The sequence below is a fragment of the Corvus hawaiiensis genome, chromosome 16 (assembly GCF_020740725.1).
Source record: "Corvus hawaiiensis isolate bCorHaw1 chromosome 16, bCorHaw1.pri.cur, whole genome shotgun sequence".
In the NCBI taxonomy this organism is placed as follows: Eukaryota; Metazoa; Chordata; class Aves; order Passeriformes; family Corvidae; genus Corvus; species Corvus hawaiiensis.
In genome coordinates this window covers 4,656,582-4,677,087 of record NC_063228.1, presented here as the reverse complement: position 1 = coordinate 4,677,087, position 20,506 = coordinate 4,656,582, and the positions used below count along the sequence as shown (strand labels likewise).

Below are 20,506 nucleotides of genomic sequence, written 5' to 3'. Positions count from 1 at the left end.
GTCAAAGAGGTGTGTGGTAAGAACTTTGATACCCAGGGCTGGACAATGACAAACCGAAAGTGCTGGATAAGGTCAGGAAATCCACAGGAGGAGAAGGAATGACACTGACTTTGAATGGAAGATTGTGAGAAAACTCTGGAAAGTGAGCTGTCAGAACGTTTGTCTGTGCCTAACTCTACTTTTAATCTTTACTGTAGAAGCTTCTGGGAAAATTACAAAGCTGGGAGAAACTGGACCAGAGCACTGGCTTAAATATCAGGTATGTGCTCACAGCTCTGGAGGGAAGTAAGACTTCTAAACCCCTTCCTCTAAATTTTCTGACTGATCTCTTAAGTGTGTTGGTCATGCTTTCTTGCTATCTCTTCTTCATGTGGAAACTCTTCTAGTACATTTTATTATATATGAGAAGAAAAGAAGATGCTTTAAAAAATGTGTAACTTTGGGAACTAACAAATGTTTTTCACCAAATCAGCTTGACCAGTGTCTCTAAAGCCAGGGTTCAGTTTTGAATTCTTGAAACTTCTTGTTTCAGCTTCTTGTGTATAGCTCCTTTTTTTTTTTTTTTTTTTTTTTTTTTTTTGGTTAGGGATTCTGCTTGCTTAGTAAGTGAATTTCTAAGCATTTTAGATGTCTGGAGAAGAGAATGTGTGCTACTTGTGGCAAACTGTTGTAACATATTTCCTTTGAAATATGGTCATCAAAACGAGCTTCTAGATCATGTTGTGACTTTCCTTCCCTAAAAGCAGCTGAAGAAATGGTGTTATTTTAGTTACTTTGTCAAACCCACCCCCCAGTTGTGTTTTGTAACACCAGCTGGTATTTGACAGCTCCTCCTGACATCTGGAGCAGTGAACCAGATTTTTTAAGGCCCCTGTGTTTGTGGTATAAAAAGGAGCTGGAAATAGTGCAATTTCTGATCATTTTCTTCTGCTGCAGAAGGTGTTCTGTATATATGAATCTTTTGTGTGCCATGTTTTAACATTGCTTTATTTTCTCTAAGTACTTACAATGTTATTACACTGAAAAGGAGATGCTTCTTTGTAAATAACTGTTTGATATGAGCACTGATCACCTTTCACACTGGGTCAAAGCTGAAACATGTACTGCAGAACCTCATCTTGCCAGTTGTTTCTTCATTCCTTTCATTCCACATACCCAGCCACAGAGCTGTGTCCGCACACTGCTGGGATTGTTTGGAAGCAGGAATGTTTGGATATGTACATATGATTTGGAGACATCACTGTTTCATGTAAAAGATACTTGTGTTCCAACTTGGGGAAGCCCCCTTATTTTTCTCAGTGTTTTCTGTTTAATGAGGATAATGAACCTTTTCCAGAGGCATGCCAGTAGGTAGCATGCTTGAGGTTCTCTCCTGCATCTGTTGAGGATCCATGCATTTAGATGAAGATGGAATTATGCTAAGTCTTCTGTGGTAAGGTATGGACAGAAATTGTAGGAATCCTTTTTGCAAAACCTTTTGGAGTAAAAGCTTTCTACTTACCTCAAGCTGTTAAAGGTTTAACGAGGTAATTTCACAGTGGGAGAGAAATGGAACCAAGTGATTCTGCCTGTTGAAGTCTAATAACTCCTTCATTTAAAATCAGAATATTCACTGTGAAGTGCTAGTTTTGTGATTGGGCCATATTGTTTAGTGCTATTAATGGCACCTTCTCCTACAGAAAGGGAAATTGCTTTTGAGAAAGATCATCTTTTCATGCAATTGAGGCAAGTGGGACTGGATGATTTTCCCTTCCCCCTCCTCCCCCCCCCCCCCCCCCTTATTCTTTTTTTTTCTTGCTCAGACTTCTTACAGTATGAATTACATTAATTTTTGATCAGGATGATGAAGATGATGAGAGATCATTGTCCTGGTTGGATCCTGGAGAGTGCTGTTGGTGAAAGTTTGAGAAGAGTTAATTGCCCATCTCATAGCAGAAAAGAAACAGGAACAAGTTGGCTGATTGTCCCAAAGAGCCAGAGCAATGTTCTGTTTGCTAATAACTAGATAAGAAAGGGAAAAGGGAATAAATTAGGATTTCTCATCTTTTCTTATCAGGTTCTTCATTGCTACAGAGGATGTAAGGGAAGTGCATGCAGTATGTGGTGTTTTAGGAGAGGATGATTTTTCATTTCCTCCAGCACTTCCACAGGGCTTGTTCAGTGTCTGCTCTCAGTGGTTTCTGTTCACTGATTGCCTGCTCCCAGCAGGCTTTTTGTCAGATTGGCTTATGATCAGCCCTTGCAGTGTAATTTTATGTAATAATACTTGGGAAGGAGGTGCAGCTTTCAGGAGTGTAGTGGTAATCCTACTGTTTTTAGTACTGGTCTCTTTTTGGTGACAATGGAAGAGTGTTTATAATGCTTCACCTTGTGGGGGGAAGACAAGTTCATTAACAGTTGACTCTGGCTAATCTTGTGTTTCCTAGTTCTGGATTCCACTTGTAAGCTCCTGGGCTTTTTTCTCTTTCATAAACAGTGGAAATAAAGACAGCTGTAGCTCTATAGCAAAACATCCCTGTGCTGCACAGTAGCCAGATAATAAAACAGGACTCATCATATGTGTTATATATGGTTCATGTGTACGCATTATAAATCTGTGTCATCTTTCTTGTGTTCAACTTTATGTCCTTTGGATTTCTTGACTTCTTACTGCCTACTTTGCAGTATAGTTGGATCTGATTTTTATTGTGGATGTAGGTCTTTTTTGTGTGTTACTGTTATGCTGCCAGGGGTTTTCATACATTTGCCATGTGTTGCTCTGGTTTGGTATTTCTGCTGTAGAGTTGGTTTCAGCTGGAAAAGGAAAAAAGCACAAAATGTTAAAATTCTTGCTCTGTGAGTAGAAAGTCTTATTTATTTTGGAGTGCACTGTCCTATAGAAGGATATTTATACACGGCTTTTTTAGGACTGTTATTAGGAAAGGGCTGTGTTGAGAAAACAAGCTTCTTGTACTCCTTCTCTCCAGGATGTGCTGATGTAGTTTGTATTTCTTCAAAACCCAGTATTTGAGTAATTGAGTTGTTGACCATCTTCACTGACAAACCATGTTAATCATGACACACTCGGTTGTATTTTCAGCCCTGGACTTTTAGCTTAGAGATATTTTCCAGGCAGTTCCTCGACTGCCATTAAACAGTTAATATATTTTAACAGAAGAATACTTGGGGGAGATTTTGGGTGACAGCGGCGGCTTTGTTGGGGTGCCAAAGCACAGAACTGCCACGAGATGGCGCCCGTTGTCCTGCAGCGGGAGGAGCGGGATCGCTCCAGCCTGGGGTTCAGCCCGGTGTGCATCCATCAGCCTTGGGAAGGGACAGCTGCTCCCAGGAAAACTCGTAATTCCTGCCGGCAGAACTTCTAAACCCTCTTTAATGCTGCCTTCATGCAGTCATCGTCTCCTTGCCCAGTACTCAGGGCTGTAACTTGCTAGGAAAATGGTTTGTGCAGATTTCTCTAATGGAATATGAAACAGTGTTTTTCTAACTGACTTTGTAAACTTCATGTTTATGCCATGTCTTCTTCATTTTGTCTTGTTTAATAGGAGTTCTTCACAGAGTGATTCTTTTCTCCCCACCCCAAGCTGTAGAATTGCATTCTCAGAGCAGCACTGTTATTGTTCTGACTTTCCCTTCCACAGCTGTAGAAGATGCCCAAATAAAAAATGAAGGTTCTTGTTCTGTGAGCTATTAATCTAAATAAGCCTGTTTTGCTGCTGTTTGTCTGTGTTTGGTTGATATTGTTTCTGTCCTCTAATGAATTAGGCAAGTGATTTGCTCTCCATAAATAGATATACCCTGGAGTACTGAGTGATGCAAAAAGATGTGCATCAGGTGTTTGTTAAAGCTGAGGCAGTAATTCAGATACTGAAGGTACCGATAGCCATTGATAGCAGCTGACAAGGTTTATTGCTAAATTTGTCTTTGTGTTATTCCGTAAGTGGCAGAAGATTGCAGGTTTTGAAAGGTCAAAGTTTGGCTGAAGAGTTATACAATTGGGTGAACACTGCCAGGTGGGCCACAAACAACAGCTTCAGAGGAGTTTTAGTCCAACCTTTTTTTCTTTTTTGAGATAATAAATAGTAAAGTATAATACAGGGTTTGTTTTTGTTTGTTATTTTGCTTGGTGGTTTTTTTAATGGAAGTAATGAGTATAAAGTTTTTACAAATTCACCTGCTGGGCTCAAAGATCTTTGTATACACAGCAGAATTATTTTATATTGGTGATCAAATATATTGATCATAGCCTATTTAAGTTAGAATTTCTTTTTTGGAGCACTGTTTTCTGTTGTCATCTCAGGCTTGGTGTTTATGTGGGGGGAAAAAAGAAAAGATTTTGTTCATGCAATTTTCCAGAATTATTTCAGTTTTTTCCATCAGGGGCACGGTGGGGATGTCTGCTGTCTTTTTCTGAAGGGCCATGGAATACAGCGTGGAGATTAGAGGTGAGGCTGATGTGTGAGAGAGAAGTGAGCTTGGACTCTTGTGCAGAGCTTGGAGGCTCCGCTCGTGGGCTTGGATGTTTTGAGTCGCGTCCCTCTGTGGTTCTGGTGTAAGGCAGGTCTTGGCCCTGGTGCCGATGACGTGAGGCTGACCCAGAGGCACCCTGGGGTTCACTGGAGTCTGGGTTTTGGGAGTGCCTGCAGAGCCCTTCAGGGTGAATGCAGGTGGCTGCAGCAGCGAGATCTCCTGGAGCTGCCGTGGCTGCTTGGGGAGCTCGCCGGCCAGGCCAGGCCTGCCAAGGGAAGTACACATTTGGCAGGAATTTGGGCCAATGCTGAGAGACCATTTTCCCTTGGTGGAGCTGCCAGCTGCAGACAGCAGGCACTGATCTGCTGACCTGTCACCTCGAGCCCAAGAAGCGAACCTGGTAATGCTGACCTGGTTTTCTTTCTGAAACATCTGTGGGCTGGCTGGCTGACAAATCTTGGGGACTAACTTCCTGCAATGTCTGAGACCAATTAAGAAGAGGAGATAGTGTGAATGTGTATGCATTTCCTCTCTAAGAAAGGGTTTAATTAAGTGGCAGGCATCTCTATTCGGTACAGTGGTTTGCACAGTTGTAATTCGTAATTACCCAGGTGCTACACTCAGTACGGGAAGTCCTTCTATGCACATTCTGCTTTTGGAGCTGGGGGAAGGGAGGAGAGAGGGAGGGAAAGGGGAATCGGATTTCTTGATTCTGCATTTAGTGGTGGATTAGTGCTCTTTTTTTTCAGTGAATAGAAGAAAAAGGAGAATATTGGTGTTCTCTACTTTCCTTTTTGAATCTTGATTAACTATGCTTAGCTACTGTGCACTCTCTTCCATCCAAGGCATTGAATATCTTTGCAGTAGTGAATGAAGCTCATAATCTTTTCCTTTCTCACAAGGTAGTAATTTGTCTTTCTCTGAATGTCCATTATGAGTAAGTGGTTACTGGTTTAAAAAAAAATCTGTTGACAGATATACAAAGTAGTACATGTCGAAATAATTTGAATTACTCATGTTACTCTGGATACTTAATTAACTGCAACCAATCAAGCCAAGACTGGGGGTTATTGTTGCTGGTTCCAGTAATGCTGTAATTCTGGCGTGATCATTCCATAGTGGAGCAAATATTTTTATGGGATAGCCTATTGTAGCCCTGTGGTCTATTGTCACCAAGCAAGAAATCAGTCTAATTAAAAGCATTTGGTGCTGGCTGCCCTCTGTAACTGTACCACTGACCTGAACTACAGTGCTAATTTCTCTGTTGGGGAGGGTGAGGAGTTTGGTTTGTGTGGGTTGGCCACTGGTGGCCCCCAGCTTTAGAGCTGTGTCCCTAATTGGTGGAGCAAATTAGGATTAGCACAGTATGAGGATATTGAAGCTTCATGTTCTATGTCTTCAGTTTTTTATAAATAGTTGTAATTTATGATCTGTGAACAGACTGAAATTTGCATGACTGCTGTTTACAAGATTCCCAGTGTAAAACAAACTGTTTCCTCACAGTGGGAATTCCCAGGGCACCCAGTAGGGAGATAAACACTGTGTAGGGGGAACAAGTAATTAAAAACCACCACAAACAAGCACCAAAAACCAAAACAACAATAAAAAAGCACTGTGCTTGTTAGAGAAACTTCTGTAGTTATGAGGTCTCAGCTTGCCTCATGGATAGATTATGTGCTGTTGTCCTGTACAGCCACAGTGTACTGCATTTTATTGTTACTTTTTGCCTTCCATTGAAGTTGAAGGTTTGGGAAATGCTGAAGAATTCACTCTCTGTAGAGGGCCAATGTATGCAGGTTGCTAATATTCCCTCAAATCCCTCAGAACAGGGCTTTCTCCTGGCTTTGCAAAGGGATTAATGTCGAGTGAATTTCCCTTGCATCGTTCTGCCAGGACAAGTTAGTCCCAGTTTAGAGAAGCTCTGCCATTCCTGTCTCACCTGGGGCTTCTGACTCCAGTGCCTGTCTCAAAATATTCTGTTCCTACCTGGTGCCTTCTGGTTCTGTGAACTCAGCAGCTGAAAGAGGTGTCCCTGCATAGCAAAAAGCAATCTAGAATAGGAATCAGCAATCCCATTCCTGATCTGTTCCCTCATCAGATCTCCTGTGTTGGTGCATAAATAATTGTACTGTTCCAAAGCAGGGCAGGGGATGTGGCAATGAGCAGCCAGGGTTGGAAAGGATGATGAGGGTAATCATTGTGTTTATATAGAAATAAAGGTTACGTGCTCAGTATTTGTAGGATTTAGCTTGTGTGAAAGATGAAAGCACTGCCTTAGCAGCATTTAACAGCTTCTTGAGGGGGAAGTGCCTGAACAGTTCCAAAGGGCATCTTTGGCTTTAGAGAGTGAGGTACAGGTTTAAAGAGAAAACTATTTGTGGTTGTCTTACACTAACTGTGTGTGTGCTGAAGCCACCAAGTTTTACATAGAGAAGTCCTGGAGGAAGCTGTCACCTGTTGAATGTGACATGCAGCATATGCTGGAGTATTGCTCTAAGCTCTTCTGTTCTTCATTATTCTGCTCTCTTATTTTAAAATGTACATTACTCTTCACTTTCCATGCTGCCTTAGGTTTTAGCTTTCCTTGACAGAACACTTACTGTGCCTGGTGGGGAGAAAATGCTCCTTTATAATCTCAAATTCTGAAGCTCCAGGCTTCAGAGCAGTCAGATGCAGTTTTGGGAGACTTCAGTCCATGTTTGGGTGTTGGGAATAATGCACTTAAATGTAATGCTTGGAACTGTGCTGTCAAATCTGTGCTTTAACCAGAGTTTAGTTTTCTCCCACTCTCATGGGGTTGATCCACTAAGTTTTAATAAAGCAACCACCTTTTATAGATATCTTAAAGTGTCGTAGGTCTGTCTTTTACTGTTCTTCACTGAAATGCTGGGCAAAACTTCCTGCCAGACTTCCCTATCTGATACTAATTTTCTCCAAAGAACACTGTACTTATCTCTGATGTTCAAAAATATTAGTGTTCTTTCTCCTTTGCCATTAGTGCTTTTATTTCCATTTGAATATATCAGAGTAATAAGTCTGGAGGCTAAAGGAGAGATAGGAAGAGTGTAAAATATAAGGGATGAGCACCTGACATTGAGGCAGAGTGAGGCTGTAATGTGTAATCAGATAATCAGAGTGAGAAGTAAGCAAGCTCAGATCAAAAATATATCTGTCCTTGCTTTGCATTTCAAAGCCCTGGGAACAGTTCAAGAGATTGTCTTCCCAGGATCACAGATCTGGCATTCTGGAGACAGAAAGAGCTGTTGAGCAATAGCTCAGCACACTGTCCATCTTCTTTGGTGAAGGATGATTTGAGGAACTTCAGTAGTTTGAGTACAAGAACTGTGTGGAGAGTAATGACATCAAAGAGAAGATGGACTATTCTTACTTGGGGAGTAAGAACTTTATTTTGGAAGTGAAGATACCAATAGATCATTTTTTAATGGAAATTATCACTTCTTTTTCCATTGCTCTTTTAATCAGAATATAGAGCATTACCCCAGCTTGAATATAGGGTACGTTCCCCAAACCAATAAACTTAAGGCTCTTTTTTTCCTTTAGGAACAGGAGTGGGTTTAGAAATGTGTGCTGGTGTTGTCTGCTCCACAGCAGGTGTTTCATTTGCTGTGGGGGACTCACCAGTCAGACACTTCATTTTGAGTTGCTGCTGTATTTCTTGCCAGTATTGTTTGACGCTGTTGGAAAACAGTTGGGTAGAAGCTGCTTGGCTTCTTGCAGCATGTAGTGACCCATGTTATGTGTAAATGGCTTGAACTTCGCTGCTCACTCTGCTGTGAAGGAGAAGCTTTCAAAAATACAGACACTTATAAAGAGCCACTTTGGTTGCATTAAGCAGCCCTGTTTGCCTTAAAGTGAAATTATCATTTAAATAGCAGAGACTAATCAGCAAGGGGATGGTTTGCTCCTGTCAGACAGCTCAAATGCTTATGCTTGATTTTTATTCAGCCTATCATTTGATCATTTCCAAAAACCCAATAACCACTATAATCTCCAGCTCAGTTTTAATTTTACCTTTCCATTTCCATTTTAGCATCCTTCAGTATTTCAGCTCTAAATTTTCTGCTGGGGCTGTTGACGTGCTCTGCCTCCCCTCTCCCTTAGATGTGCAGTTTATTTATTATCTCTCACCCCCAAAGTTTTGCTTTTGCAGGGAAACTTTTAAACAAAAATGCACATCCCATACGTGCATTTTGGGGATGGTTTTGTTTTAGCAGAGTAATGCCTTTTCCAAAACTCTTCTCTAAATGCAGAGGCCTTTTTTGAACAGAAGCAAAACAAAATGCTTCAGTAAGGATTCAAACTCTTGTATGTGCTGCTCCCCTGTACTCCTAGGCATGGCCTTTAGCTACAGGGCAAGGAATCTCCCTTCTTCATTGGATCAAGAATTCCAAGATGGATTGTGCCAGACTACTGTAACAGCTTTCTTTGTCTAGAGAATTGATTGTCTTATCAAATAAATCACAATAAATCTTACTTCTCTGAACTTCACTGAAACAGGAGCTGCTTGGGAAAATATAAACCATGGGGGAGAAGATGGAAATTAATAGATGAATTGTAGGATGTATAGGAATTGTTTAAACAGGGATAGATTCAGTGCTGTTGAAAGGAAAATGCAAGGGTAAGTAGAATTCCTCAAAGATTAGCCTTAGGATCTGCTTTATTTAGTATTTCTATTAACGGTTTTGGTGCAAAAATTTGGTGTGTGCTGATAAAACTTGGCTAATGATGCCAAGTTCAGAGGATTCATAAATACACAAAAGCTGGATATGCAGAACTGAGTGACCCTAAGGATTAGAGTGCAGAAGTGGGACAAAATTCAATGAAACAAAGCACAATGCTCCATGGAATTGGGAGCTGAATGCAAACTTCTTTTGGAAAATGTAGCACATGCAGTGGAAAGGACCAGAAGGGCCCTGTGCTTGCTACAATGGCTGCTCATTCTCACACAGAGGATGCACCAGGAGAAAAATTGCTGTGGATGTGAAAGTGTTCAAGTACCTCTGTAGATGGCCTGGGAGATGCTTCTTGGAGTTCTGGTCACTCAGTGTGGAGGAAGATAGTGGGGATGCAGAAAGTGACTGCTGGAAGGAGTCTAGGAGCCCACTGAGTGTTGAATGGAACAGCTTCTGGCAGAGTCTGGTGGGAGATGTAATTGCTGCCAGGAAATTCATGGGTAGAAGGGAGGAGAAGGAAGGGGGATCCATACTGGTGAGAAAAAGAACCAGCTATCCTTAAGACTTGCACTGGCATTTAAATCAAATTGCTGTAACTGTGCCATGAATGCAGTTAAAAGGAGGTTGTTACTTTCAGTAAGACTGAAGTTCTGATTTCAGCTTCCAGTGGAGTCAAAAGTATCCAAATTACTGCTCCACAGGGTTATGGAAAAGATGAGTTCATAGCAGCAAAGGACTAGACAGGACCTAAACTCTAATGTTCTGTTCTGTCCCGCCAATCTGTAAACAGGGGAATGGACTCAAGAATGGGAAGAGGGGACAGTAGATTTTAGTTTGGAATTGCAGGCTTTGTTTAATACCAGGGTTCTGAGAACTGGAGGTGGGGAAAGGGGAGCAGGGGTTAGTGAGTAAAAGCAGTCCATGTCCATCTTTCTGCCCAAGCACAACAAAACCTGTGGAGAAGGACATGAAGTGTGAGAGCAGCTGACCTTTGTTCACATTGAGAAATAAGCAGTTTGCTGAAAAATGCACTGAACTATTAAGAAGAGCTTATCTGTCAGTGCTGATAAGACCAAAATATGATTTGTATCGTCTGAGCAGCTTTTCTGAGTGTGTTTGGTGCAGGTTATCTTGATGGTGTTTTGAGAATGACTCACTCCTGGATAGTGCTTAACCTCATCAGTGCCTAGAGCATGGATTCCTGCTTCTGATGGTAGCTGGGAAGGAAGGGGCTGCTTTAATCATCTGTCTTTGGTTTGTCATCAGTGCAGTGAGGAGTTCTGTGCTGGATCAGCCAGGAAAGGTCTGATTTTCAGTTCTAGTTGTACCTAACAGCTGGCATAGCAACGTCAACATGGGGCAGGAAGAAATTGGAAATGTATGAACATTACAGTGCTCCAGTTTCTTAGCATTGTTAAAATGCTGCTGCTCTGACAAGCTTGCTTACATGCCCTGTGATGATATTATGTAAGCTTTGTCCTGAAGCTCCAGTCTTTCCTCCCTCAGGACTGCTTTCCCAGTGAATATTTTTGATGAAAGCTTATCTTTACCTGGGCTGCATTTTCTTTCCTCACAAGCTACTTTATTAAAGGGAATATTCTTGCAAATATACCTTTGTCCATGCATTGCTTGAAGAGAGAAGTATTCATGTGGCAAAAGCACAGCACAATATTTTCAAATATTTCTTAAAGGGCACAGTGAACTTGAAATGTTAGTGAGTTAAAAGATTAATGTGGTAAGTGCCTCAAGGTTCTCTTGAACTCGCTGTGATTATGTAAGTGTTGTTTGTTATTTTAAAATAACTCATAGCATGGAAATTAGCATGGTGGATTGGATTATTTACTCATCCATTTCTGGTCAGTGTCAGTGGTATCTTGGGCTAGATGGAAAAATCCAGAGTAACATGCAAGACCTGAAGCAGATTTTTTTTTTTTTTTAGAATGGAAGTTTGTTAACTCTCATCAGTATGAATTTTATATAAGCATAAAGATCTTTAGTTGGTGCCCATCCATCCCTTTTAAAAAGTAAAAACTCTTGCAGATTGGAGCTATTATGTGTTATGTACATAGAATAAATAGAAAAATGTTTTGCTTTCAGCTATAATCTTTCTTTTTTGAAACAATATTCAAAAAAGTTGTAAGGTATTACAGAGCAGTGAGCTTCCTAAATTGTTGCTGTTTATATAAATTATGCCTTTTTCTGTTTGAGACAAAATGAAAAGTGTTTTTTGTCTTAACCTACAAAACCCACAGCCTGAAGTGAGCTGCCTGAATGAGAGCAAACACTGCACCAGGCTGGTAAGAGCACTGGGGCTGGGATAATTGGAAAGATTCCCATTTTGGAAGCAAAGATGTGCGGTGTTGGGGGCTGAGTGGGTGCCTGTGTTTAGTGAACACCCAGAACCAATGTCTGGAGGTTGTCATCAAAGTGTTGACCTGCATACCTGAAATAAGAGCTCAGCTCAAATGCAGCTCCCAGTGGGGTTAGAACAGCTTGTAGGAAGTGAGCAGGCGTGCTCAGCAGAAAGGAGATAAAACATACCAACTCTCCCACTTAGCCAAGGCAGGTAAGAGGTGGAGGTGCGTGGGACCTTCTCTCCCTCCCTGCCACTGATGGAAAATTCTAGGAGTGCATTGGCAAAACTTACTTTTTCAAATAAATGTTCTGCACATATTTTGGTCATCACCTTGCAGCAAAATGTTTTTTTCTAATGAAGTCATGTCCTGCAGTGGTGCTCTTGTAAGAGGGCAATACGTTTTGAGTCGTGTGGTAGAAACCTCTGCAGCAGCAAAGCTGCTCTCAACTTTTGTTGCCTCTTGATATAAGCAGGAACAGATCTGCTGCAGAGCCTAGCCTTCCAACATAGGTAGAGTTTTGGCTTTTCTAGAACAGTATAGATTGAGATTTCGAGCATCTCTTCTCTGCTTTGTTAGTACCACTTGGATTCAGTCCTTACTCTCTCCCTTTCTCTGCATTATTCTCATCTCTCGTCAGCAGAGTTAACAGTTTCTATGTCTCTGCAGGGAGTAATGGGCAGCTATTGCAAGAACCAGTTTCTGGCACAAGTTGTTCTTGTTGTAATTGCTTTTGAATTCTTATTACTTGTTTAAACTGTCTTCCAGAGATACTCTGATATGAACAGTGTAGTAAAAGGGAAGATAAATCTTTTGGGTAGGAAGAAATATAAAAGTCTGGATTTTTTTGAGTTACTCCCTGCTGACCAAGTTGATTTATTTTCTGTTTTAATGAAACAGTCATCCTCTTGCTGTGATACACATCAAGCTCTCTCTTGAAATCCTGCTAACTTTTCTAAGCAGGGCAGAAATGGGGTATCTGGCTTTGGCTGAGAATACGGTCAGTATCTGCATCCTCAGTTGGAGAAGTCAGCTGTTCACCGAGTTAAACTGGGACAGCTTTTGGGAATACTTCACAGCTTTGCTCTTGGCTCCATTAGAGGATGATGCTTTAACCTAGTTAGGAGTTTTTTGTACTCAGTTTTGCTACTGTGTTTGCAAATGACATTTGACTCAGTGCTCTTTGTATTCCCAGAGATAAGGCTTTGTGGCTTCAGGTGGTTTTCTGCAAATGTAGCAGCCAAGGCTGATGGCATCCAGCCTATTTTGTGACAAGCCTTTCATTTAGGCCTGATGGTTTCCAGTGTGACTTTGGCAAAGACATCACCTGCCTTCTGGAGAGCTGGCCCACTTGTCAAGGTCACACAACACCTCTTGGCTCACCTGTCTGCAAGTAGCTGGCAAGGGAAAATGCGATTGGCACTTTGTAATAGCTGATATATTTGCAAGGCTGGCAGAGAGGAAGAGTGAAAAAATTCTCTGTTTTTTTTTTTTTTCTAATTGAGTAGACAGAGGTCTTGCAAATGCACGTGCTCCTGTCTGGATGGCTTGTGACAGCTTCTAAAGATAAACATGCTGTTTCTCAGTGTCATTTGACTGTAGTTAGGTAGTTAAAATAGCTTTTTCTTTTCCGGAAATACCTGTCTGGTTTTTGTATTCTGTTCCTTTCAGTGATAGTGTGTCCAGGTCAGCAGATTTTCATGGATTTGTGGAATACTAGGTTGGAAGGGACCTCGAGGTTCAGCTATTCTTGACAAGAGCCTGGTCTGGACAAGATGGCCCAGCACTGGTTCCAGCTGAACCTTAAAAGTGCCCAGTGTTGGGGGAAAGTTTAGGTAAACACATAACCAATATGCATCATGAAAATTTAAACCAGAATGTCTGACTCTACAGCAAAGTTGAGTGTTTACCAGGAGTGACTTTCATAATCTTGGTACCATCGTGATGTTAAAATAATTAAGTGTCAGACACATCTGATATACAGTGTTAAAATAACTGCAATTTTGTAGTTTAAGGTTATAAGGGCTACAAAATCAATATTTGGTCCTTCAGAATTCAAGCATCAGGACAGTTACCAAACTTTTAGCATCTGTATCAGTCCGTAGCTTTTGTCAAGGAGAGTGGGATGTTTTTGGTATTAAATTGGGATTCAGTTCTTTGTGTGACTAAATCATTGCATGGAATTTGATGGAATCATATCTGGCAAGAATCTTGCTGACAGCCTCAAGTTTGTATGTGGGTTTTCGTCATTTAAAGGAGCTGTCTCTCACTAGATTGTTTCTTATAATTTTCTGTGCTTAGTAATTTGGAATTGTTAGGTTTGTATATGCTGTCCCCTGCATTTTCCCTCCTTGCTGTGCTAGGGGAGTGGGGACTTAGCTGAAACAAGAGGGAAATAACTACCTTCTCCTCCTCCACACACTGCTATGTTTGTCAGAGGCAGCTCAAGGGCTCAGGTTGTCCTGCTGTTGTGGAGGAGCTGCAATTCTCTTCTGTCTGAACAATAAGCTTTGTATCTGTTTGTACAGTAATGAACTGCTTTTGTTTCCTTCAGGAACCTGCTCTGCTGTCTGGAGCGTTTCCATTTACAGACAACCCTTGCCAAATTAATTTTATTTAATTATCTCCCAGGGCTAAGCTTGAATACATTTTGTGTTAAATTCACCGTTTCTCCCTCTTCTAAACGAAATGGACTTAATATCCTTGTTAAAATCTGATTAAAACTAAAATTGAGTTTTTTGAAGTCTGATTATCCCATGAAATGGAATTTTTAAACCTAATTATGAATGGATTTGCATACATTCTTAGTGCCATTGAAAAGAAAGTTGAAATAAATTTATTAATGAAATCTTCCTCTGCTGTCTCTTTGGGCCCTGGTGATTGCTGGAGAGCGAGGGAGAAGGAAGGCAGGCGAGAGTGAAAACTCTCCCTCTTTTGAAATATGCCCTCTCCTCTCCCAATTAATTCCGGAGCTGTTTTGACCCTGTCTCATTTTTATTCCTCCATGCCACACAGCCCAATTTAGGTAATTGACGGCCTTTCAGAGGGTAACTGCACAGTTGAGCTGGTTTCGTGTATTTAAAGCCTTTGTGCTTTCTGAAGGGAGGATGTAGTGGGCAACTTTTGTTTCCACTATTATGTTCTTTCTCTCTTTCCTGAGGTAACCCTGACACCTAATCAATAGGCATCTCTCGTTTCTCCTTTCCGAGGAGCTGTATATTGGAGCGTTTGTTTTAAACCTGCTAAAAAATGGATAGTTTTACAGACCTGGTGAATGTGCACATGGAAATTGGGGTTGTTTATGTAGTTCCTCGGGTTTGCAGCAAAAAGGCTTCTTTGTAGGATATATTTGAATCTCTCAGTACAGTAATTGTGCCCATCCCTTCAGGATTTTGCAAGTCCTCTCTGGGAAAGGGTGTGCCAGTGATGGATGTGTCAGCTAGTCTGACTTGGTGCAGAGGGCAGCAGGCTGCCTGTGCAGAGAGGTGTTGGTTTTGTGTGAAGGCTCCTACTTGTTGAACCTTTCTGTGTGTTTCTTGCACTAATTGAAGAGTTCATCTTCTTACATGAAAAGTACAACTTGAAGATGTGACTTTTTAATTTTTCAGCCAGTCATCCTCTTACCTAGGCTTACAAAAAGCTCTTTGCCTGTTTAAGCATTAGTTACAAAGATTCTTAACGTTGTCTTCTTTCTGTCATGTGCTGTGTGCAGATTTCTTTTTCTTGTTAAAAAAATATAGTAAATGTGGTAGAAAAAAGGTGTTTTGGCAGTTAAGAAATCCTAGTCTTGATACATGACTCTGCCAAGAGTAAATGCTCAGCATGTGGCCAAGTGTTCTGTAAGCATTTGCATTTGCGAAGTTGCTTTCAAGTACAGAGGGACTTGTTTTCCATATGCCTTTGTGCTTTCATTTAATCCTGTCTTTGCACAGGTCTAGTACTAAACATACTGGTGGTATCAAGTTCTACAAGAAATGTGGATTTCTGGCACTGTTTCTTTGGGGTGCTTCTAAAGTGGGGAGTTCTAGGAGAGAAGCTGTGGCTCAGCAGAGGAAGGAGAGATGGGCTGAGATTGGAGAATACTTTTAGATGGCATGTGCTCAGGTTATAAACCAGAATGGTTGAAGTAAAATAAAATTTTTCTTGGTAATGTAACAGGAGAGCTTGAGAATTCAGACAAGCTTTGGAGGAAAGCAGCTGAGTGAGGGAGCTCTGCACCAGCAACTTAAAATTATTTTGTGGTTTAATGGCTGCAGCTTTCATTTGTGCTTTCTGAAACTGTTGTCTAAAGACACATTTAGCATCTCAGGTACATAATACTTACTGTATTAATAGGCCTCCCTTCTACACTGAGGTGATAAATGCTCTGTAGTATCTTCCCAATCAAGTTCCACTGAAATCTGGGGAGTTGGGCATATCTGATGCACCTTTTCCTCAGTCGTGGAGCTGTTGTACCAAGCTGCAGTCACACCAGCAGCGAGCAGAATCTGGAAGCTGAAGATCCTGGAGAAACCAGGAGGAGATCTCCAGGAGGGTGGATGTTTTGAAGACTTTGGGAAGGCTGTTTAATTCTTTTATTCTTGTCTGGTTGGTTCTTTAGCATCCATTCACTAAGAAAAGGAAAAGTAACTGGTTTGTGGGTAGTTCTGTATTGTAGAGCGTGGTGAAGCAAGATCTTGAAGGTAAATGTGAATGAAAGGAAACATGTAAAAGTGGTATGAAAAAGGAGTGTTTGTTTCTTTTAGCAGAGAGAATAGGAGCTTTCTCTTCTGTGGATACATTTCAAATTTTGACAGTGTTTGTCATCTAATCTTATTAGTCCCTCCCCCAGTAGCTTCAGGCATTGAAAGTGTTCAAAGCCTGATGATAGCAGCAAGCCAAGATGATGTCCAAGTGCTTGTGACCCCAGTGCTGTCCGTATCTGAATCCCAGTTCCAGGAGCTGTGGCAGACACAGGGAAGCCACAATTGCTTTTGGCTGCTCTGAACCCTGTGCTGGATGCAGGTATCTGAGCTGAGTGTGGGTTTTTGAGAACAAGTTGGCAAAAGGAGAAGAGTAATTGTTGAAATGCCACTGTTTACATCTAATGCAATTACACTTGAGCAGTTCCACTTTCTCGGAGCAAGTCTTAAAGTCTGCTTCTATCTCCTTCTGCCATGAATTATTCATTCCTTATGGATGAGGGTGATTGGGGTTTGGCTTTAACAGGCAGGTTTATTATGCCCACTTAGCTCCAACTGCTTTGGCATGCTCTAAGCTGCAGTTATTTTCCCAGCACCTGTTCTTAGCATTCATTGTTCTTGATGTTAAAACTTTTGGAGTATGTAATTCAGCTCTGATTTTGGGAGTGGGAGTCTCAGGGGATGGAGGGAGTTGGTTTCTTTCTTTTGTTTTCCTTTGCAGCAAGCATAGGAAGAGCTTTTTATTTAAATCTGTGCTAATTGCTAAGTCTGAGGGTAACTGTTGTATTATCACCATGTGTCAAAGAACTTGGATGTGAGACACTTTGTATATGTGGCTTGGGAGCTTTGGATGTTAAGGAAATAAAGCAGAATTTCAAAACAAGGTGGGATTGATGTGCTCTGCCCTTCAGGGAGAGTGGTTCTGAGGGCTGGTGAGATTGGGATATCATAACACAGGGGTGCCACCACCTCTGCAGCAACAGTGACACTCTGGGTTCTTCTGTTCTGACAGCTTCTGTCATCTGCTTTGTACTGGGACTGCAGCATTCAGGTCTTGGTGGGTCTCATGTTAGTAGATACCTAGAGCTGATGTGCTAATGGGCTTCCATAAAACTTTCCATTTTAAATGTTACTTGTCCTTCACTTTGAATATTAAATTTTTAGAAACTTTAAAAAAAAAAAAGTACGAGAGAGAATTACTGCATTTGTTTAAAGTTCTGAAAGCTTTTTTTAGCCAAACAGTTCAAAGAGTGCATCTCACTAATCAGAGGAATATTTTTGCGTCCCCAGGGTGGTCACAGTGTTTTAATTGGAACTCAGGCTTCTTTGAAGTCCTTTTTAATCCTCCCTGAGCTGGGGGAGAGGGTTTGAAGACAGCGCTGTAAATCTGAAATTTCTTTGGTTTATTTACATGTGTCTGGGGACGTGTATAATTCCTTTTCCTGGATGGAGCCCGTGGACAGCTGAGTGGGAAATGTGCCTCCTTAAGTGGGGAGGCCTGAGCCAGGGGTGGGGGTTCTGCACAGTGAGCTCACGTGCTCCTGGATTTGTTAAAACCAGGAATTGAGCAACAGGCTCTGAATGGGAAATGAACTCGGTGGGAAACGATGTGGTAGCTGATCATGAGGCTAGGCTGAGCAAAAAGCTGGGATTTAAACTCATGTTTTAGGATTAACTGATTAGTATGACTTGCAAAAATGGTGTTGCATACTGATTTTTGACTTTTACCAGTTAGGAAACAAAAGATTTAGGAGACAGTGCTTACGACTGATAGCTTTTATCATCTATTAAGTCAGTGTGGGGTTTCATTTTCTTACACTGAACTAGGGATTTTTGGATCTCCCTAATCATATTGCACAGTCTTAGTGGCTCAGTTTCTAAAATTCAGGCCTTGCTTTGGTCTGGTTTCTAGGGCTATCTAGTCGTACCTCAGTTGTTTATGTACTTGATGTAACTACCACAAACAGGGCCTCAGTGGCAGCTGACACCTTTTTTGCCATCTTAATACAAATGCCCTGCAGGAACCTGTGACTGCTGACAGTGCAAGCATTTTCCTTAGGCATTATCTAATTTTGTTGTTCTGCTATTGTTTTTCATGATAAATATAATCATTTATCAGCTGTGTTTTCAGTAAGGCTTTTAACCTCTCACATTTGTTGAAACTTGGATGTATTATGTTCTGTTTCTGGCAGAGCTGAGACATCTGTTGTGAAAAGATTTGAAATAATCTTTTACTGAATTTGGGTAGTTTTTAATTAATCAAAGCAACAGGCTTAACCTCAATTTTCTATCTGAAAGAATAACTTAGAATTCCAGCTGAACATACAAGCAGTATGCTTTTCATTCTTTCTAAAATTGTTGCCATAAATTTACCTGTGACTGTTATTGGATTGATATTAAAAAACAACCCAGTTAAAATAACTTCTACTGCAGCTTAAAGTTGCAGTTTAAAGTGGCCATTCCTGCCATGAGATTGAATAAGTATGTGATTGTAATCAGAAGTAAATAAGAAGAATATATGGGATGTCAAATCACTTTGTATAAAAGCAGTTGAAAATATGGTCTAGACTCTCCCAAGGACCTGTCTCCAGCCATTAATAGTATTTCCTCTTGCTCAAGGTTAGGGGCTTTGTGTTACTGCTGGCTAATATTTTCAGCTGATAAGAGTCTGGGTAAACAACAGGATCAATAAAGATGTTGAAAACAATACAAGGACTTAGGTAAATTAATATTCTGCAAGGATTATCTCAGACAGGTGTCAAAAGAACAAGACCATCAATTCAGTGCAATCTGTAAAATAGTCAAATGTACATAAATTGTCAGTAGCCAGCCTTGGCTGCAGCAGGAGCTCTCCTGTCAGACAGGAGCCCTGGCTATCTGGAAAAATGATGTCTCTGTGTTGGTAATTTCCATGGGGATAGAAGTTATGCCAGAAGGGCATGTTGGATGCATGCAAATTATATTTGGTTTTAGGTTTTGGAGGATTTTTGTGTCTTGTCCCTGCATCCCACACCTCCTTCGTTGAGAAGAAGCTGATGATGTCTATTTCTAGGCTGGTCCAGGTCTATTCAAATGTCTTGAGAGTGACCTTGCAGAATGGAACCAGCAGAGGTTTGGTAAAATTGTCTGTTTATTTGCATAGATACTCTTGCCTAATTTGAAAGTGAAGGAGTTAAATATTTTTATTTCCGATGCTTCTGTTGTAACCAGCCCTCCCTGCTGGCCCTCAGCTTGGTGAGGAGCAAATCTCTGAATGAGCTTTTATTCATTGACATGGAAGTTAAAAAGAGAAGCTTCTGCCTGATCTTCTGCAAGTTTCATTTATTGCCTTCATTTTTTAGCTGTCAGGGTTCTTTCCCAGTTTTGTATAATCCTGGTAATTGGCTGGGAATGGATTTCAGGGTTTCTAATGACCCTCTGTTGAATGATATCTATGTGAAAGATACATCATCTGTCTGTTTGGAGTTTGTTTCCGATGAACATATCCTTGTATTTCAGTCTGCTTTTCAGATACTAATTTTTTGTTTATTACTATTTACAACTATCCAAATGCCTTGCAAATCTAAGGGTTCTAACCCACAGGATTAGAATACAGAATTGGTATTCTGCTGTGATTCTGTTCTTTACATTAGTTTGATTTGCTCCCACCCTCCTCATGAAGTCTCTTGGGTACCCTGTCCACACTGTCCTCTCAGCCCAACCTCAGATTGCCAAAATGATTGTTCCAACTCCAGTGACAAATAGAAACTGTAGGAAAAGCAACCCTACTTATGACTCCCCAAAAGAAGTGTTTCTTAATTTCACAGCATTATTTTTACCTTTAGCTGTTGCTTTTTTCTCAAATTAAGTTTGTGATTAGGAAAAAGACTTAAAATAGCTTTTGCTGCTGCATTACAATGAAGCATTACAATGAAACATTACATTATTAACTGTGTTTACATTTTGTGCTTGAAGTCTTAAGGGCAGTAGGTATGAAATTGTGTGCCACAATAATTTCCTTTCAACGTCATCATTAATGTATAATTACATTCACTAAATTGTGAATTGAGAAAATACATTTGCTTCTCTGATTGTAAAGTTTGTGCTGAGATCTCTGTTAGCATGAGAGTAGTAACAGCCATTTTTAAAATCCCTTTTGATCGTTTCCAACTTCACTACTTCTGTGCTAGTGCTGGTGAATACCTGAAAGGTGCTTTAGCAGTTTGTGTGGTTTTTTCTTCAGTGTCTAATCTGTTGGGTTCAGACCTTAAGAACTCATTATTTTCTTGTATAGGAAAAACATAGGACTAAGAATATTTCACAGCTTTGC

General features: G+C 40.8%; 1 protein-coding gene across 2 annotated transcripts in view; it reads left to right on the top strand.

Moving 5' to 3' along the window:
* Positions 1-20,506, top strand: part of MAD1L1 (mitotic arrest deficient 1 like 1) — a 351,296-nt gene that overhangs the window by 9,660 nt on the left and 321,130 nt on the right. Inside the window, exon 9 of one of the 2 annotated variants that reach the window (XM_048320994.1) lies at positions 198-259. In XM_048320994.1, the coding sequence (XP_048176951.1) occupies positions 198-259 (62 nt within the window). Of the gene's footprint in view, positions 1-197; positions 260-4,805; positions 4,868-20,506 lie in introns of those variants that run through there. The other variant, XM_048320997.1, reaches the window with a different exon arrangement.